The sequence below is a fragment of the Gekko japonicus genome, unplaced genomic scaffold, assembly GCF_001447785.1.
Source record: "Gekko japonicus isolate JY-2015 unplaced genomic scaffold, Gekko_japonicus_V1.1 scaffold1504, whole genome shotgun sequence".
NCBI lineage: Eukaryota > Metazoa > Chordata > Lepidosauria > Squamata > Gekkonidae > Gekko > Gekko japonicus.
The window spans coordinates 481,623-485,925 of record NW_015169219.1 but is presented as its reverse complement, the minus strand read 5'-3'; the positions used below and the strand labels follow the sequence as shown (position 1 = coordinate 485,925).

General features: G+C 40.5%; 1 protein-coding gene across 1 annotated transcript in view; it reads right to left on the bottom strand.

The window, feature by feature from the left end:
• Positions 1 to 4,303, bottom strand: part of TGM4 (transglutaminase 4) — a 36,968-nt gene that overhangs the window by 1,651 nt on the left and 31,014 nt on the right. The window contains exons 11-13 of the mRNA XM_015416388.1: positions 2,435 to 2,737; positions 1,262 to 1,431; positions 690 to 826 (exon numbers count right to left, since the gene is read on the bottom strand). Of these exons, the coding sequence (XP_015271874.1) occupies positions 690 to 826; positions 1,262 to 1,431; positions 2,435 to 2,737 (610 nt within the window). The remainder of the gene's footprint in view (positions 1 to 689; positions 827 to 1,261; positions 1,432 to 2,434; positions 2,738 to 4,303) is intronic.

Here is a 4,303-nt window from a genome sequence, read left to right as displayed (position 1 = left end):
AGAGGAAAATGAGGTGCCCCTTGCAAGGCCTTGAAGGTTCCTCACTGCCCAACTAGGCTTGCTTGGCCTGGCGGCTGGCATCACACAACTGATCCACACAATTTTTCCTGGTAGAGGCTATTAGGGAAAGCTGAAAATAGGGAGAAGATAAAAGTATGTTGGCTGGTGAGAAGATAAAAGTGGCTTGACAAGGGTAGGAAGGAGAGAAGCAAACGGGGAGGCTTTCAGGGAAGGGAAATAAGAAACAGTGGAGGAGAGAAAATTATATTCTCCTGTAAGTTCTTGTGGGTCCCCTGCTTTATGATAATTAATTTTGTTTACTGCCTATCAGCTTCACTGGATGACCTTAGTTCTACAGAGGAGGGAGAAAAAGTTCTCTGTACAGAAAATATTTACTATGGAATCATTAACTACCATTGGGATGTAAAATGGTATAGTATAGGTCGATCTTGTAATATCTTGGAGGCTAAGCAGGCTTGGTACATGAATGGGACATCACCAAGGAATGGCAAACTATGGTGACTATATGGGGTCACCATAAGTTGGCTGTAAGCAGACAGCACGTTACAGACATGCACATTAACTATGAAACCAATAAGAGAAAAACTTGATTGATCCCCTAAACTGTTCTCACTGCACTGGAAGTCTAGGTGTGATTCAGTCTACAGCAGTTCCTTTTAGGTTCATACCCTTGATCAAATGTTTCCATTCTAAAGATGCCCAAGCCTTCTACGTGCAGTTTGCAGTTTTCCAAGGGAATGGAGAGCGTATTCTTGAAAATGAATGCACACTTAAAATCTTCATTAATCTTTGCAGTTTCTGGCATCTGCAGAACAAAGACAAATCAACAGAAAAGGAGTTCTAATCAAAGAAAATACAGAAAACATGTAGCCTGTAAATGGAATGAACAAGATTGATTTATAACCGGCAGCGTCCATGTATGGATGCTGAAGGTGCAAAACATTTGGGGGTGAGCAGGACAGGAAAGAATGTTTTCCCCACCCTTACAGATGAATTCCTCTCCCCCCTCCCAGTTTGGATGAGGATTGCCCATATGTGCCTCTCCTGCTGGTCCAGGAGTATCCCTGGCAAATAGTAGGGCACATGTGCAAGCCCTTGACCTGATGGCATGGGCCGAGTGTTATGGGTATCTTTCCTAGTGTTTCTCTTTAGACTTTTATTCAGATTTCCATTTCTTCTACCTTTAGTTTCTCCAAGTATATGGTATCTCAGCAGTGCCTGCTATTTTTTAATGCCTTACCTCCACTTTCAGAGGCGGGTACTGGAAGGTTAAAGTCAACTCTTCTGTGAGCTTCTCACTGGTTTCTTGAATCTCCGCAATAATGTTGACTTTGACCAAAAGTTCATCCTCTACTGCCATCAGTGCTTTTAGGTAACTCTCAGGTGCTACTTTCAGAGGGATTTGAATAACTGTGCCAAACACAAAGCAGAGTCAGCTAGCAAGAGAACTGTACAAGGCAAGAGTGAAACGTGGTGCCTGGTGTATGAATAGTTTGGGATGATGTGCCTCCCTTGCAAGGGGAAATTGTCAGGAAAACTGGGGAGAGGACTGCAAAGCAAAGGGCATGGCCCTGTACAAGTTATTCATGGAGAAAAATGGGGAGGACTCAACCCAGGATATGGCTGTGATATATGCGGGTCAAGCTATCAAAATTATAAAAACACAAATATTTATTATGGTGTACACATCACTAAAAGATAAAATAAGTTAAAAGAAATGATCCAACTATCAGACTCTTAAGACTTTTTACTTACAGAGCTGTTAGTTTCACCGATACAATTGATGGGTATATCTTATAACCAGTAGACCATATGCGTTTTGGCCCCTTAGGGCCTTCCTCAGTGGTCAATATTACTATTGTAAAACAACACACATTCAGAAAAAAATATATGAAAAAGGATTTTCTTTAGAGCCAGGTGTTGCTTTCTCATGTGATGTGCAATTGCTAAAAGTTTATACAGTAGGCCATGGATTATCTCTCATGGCAACTGCACACACTCTCCAAATTGTTCTGGTTACAATTGTTCTGGTACACATTGGATATTTGTTACCGGAACAATTTGAAGAGCGTGTGCAGTTACCATGAGAGATTATCCATGGCCTACTGTGTAAACTTATTTTGATAGCTTGACCCTCATAGGTCATTCATGGACCAGATATCTCCCACTAGGGGAGGAAACCTGATTTTCAAGTGGAAAAGATCACATATATATACCGGGAGGTGGAGATGCAAAAGAGGGAAATGTCTCTGTGTACACACATACCTGTCTACAATCTGTGGCTCAAAGAATTGTGTTCCTATCATAGAAAGACTCTCTGTGACAGTATATGAGGACTTCCTCCTCTAAAGAGGTAGACAGAAGCATCATAATAAAGAGCACACGGATGCTGATGGTGTTTTACTGTGCATACCTGGCTTGCCTTCTGTTTGGACAGTCTGCTTAATGGTTGCAAGGCTGGCCTCTACTTTTCCAATGTAGGACTCCAGTTGACATGAGGCAACAAGGTCCACGGTCCATGTGCCTGCAGATTCGTTCTTTACAACAATATTCAGATTGATGGGACTCCCTGGCCACAAGGTTGTCTCGCCTTCCATCCCAAGTTGGAGGTTAGCCTTAAGAGGCTCATGGGGAGGTGTTATTTCACAGCAGCCAAGATTGGTAGAGTTTAGATAAGAGCAAGCAGTTTCTACTGCTTTCCTTTCCTCCGGAGAATCTGAAAGAAATATCGGAAGACCCTGATGCCAATTTGCAGCTTCATGATCGGATACTCACCCACTGTCTACCAAATGCAGATAGCATGGCCAATCATCGTATCTTAAGACACAGAAATGCCAACTACATCTCCAGCAGGCTGTGTGAAATACTGTATACCGCTCAAAGAAGATGATCAGTAATAAAAATTTCAGACTAAGATCCATTCCACATTACCGGGCAGCAGAGCTGGAGATGCTGCTTGGTACACTCAAAAGGGACTGCAGCCAACCTGGCTCTCTAATGAGTGTACCTGTATAATACATGACTAACTGTCTCATTCACAAACAATATTTGAGGTGCACACTTTAATAAATCTTAAATGTGTACCACAAACAATGTAATGTGCAGGCTTTATATATTGTGATTACTACTGACATTGACCAACTGACTTGAGGCTACTTGAGGTTTCAGAGGAAAAATGTTTACTCTTTCAGATAACAAAAGTCTCCTTGGAGAAGTTCCCATCTGAAATCCCCATAATTTATATAAAAACACAAATGTTCAAAATATTAACCCACTGGTATCCAATGTCCCCTCTAAGCTGTGAAGGTTTGTGAGCAAAAATTCTACTTTGTGAGCTACTGGCATTAAACTTGTGAGCGAGCGATTTGGCTACTGCATAAATTAGTTTGCTCTGGAGCCATCCTTCCTGAGCTAAGACAAAAATGTGCGAGCTGGAGGCTAAAAAACTGAGCTAGCTCACACTAACTCAGCTTAGAGGGAACACTGCTTATCATATGCCACTTAAAATTTCCCACATGATGTCTTCTCAATCACTACTTTGTTGGAAAAATTGCAGAGAGGTAGGCACATATGCACACTGCTGGTGGCAGTGCACAAAAATTAGACAATTTTGGGTAGATGTACTGAATCAAATACGCTCAGTCTCAGGCTACAGTGTTCTTTTTACACCTGAAGTCCTGTTCTTGAATTACTGGCCCAAACCTAGGATTCCTAAAAGTAGAAAAGATCTAATCTTCACTTTACTAGTGGTAGGGAAACAGCTATTGCATTCAATTGGAAAAATAAGTCAGCTCTGATGCTGGCATTATAGCATTGTAAAATCTGGGGAAAAATTGTGATGGAAGAAATATCAGCTCAAATACAACATTATGACCCACACTCTCCATGCTTTAATTTTGCTGGAACATGGTACATTCCACTGGAATATTTGGCTGAACAAGAGGTTATTTCAAGTGAGCTTAAAGCTCTCAATTTACTGCACCTATAGACTATAGACACCAAGAAAACTGCATTGCTGTCAGTATTAGACTAATATCCTACTAATAGTATGATAAGATATGTTACCTTTTCCTTTGTAGATATTCAATGTATGCTTAAATCAAAAGCACTACATATGTATGTTGACAAGTATGTTGTATTCTGTTTTTACTTCTCTATGTTTGTTCAGTTGAATATTTTATTGATTGATTGTGATTTGAAAATCTTAATAAAATGTTTGAGGAAAAAAGATATGCTATAGATTTTTCACACCCAACACCAAACTAAAAGATAGATAAGAAGA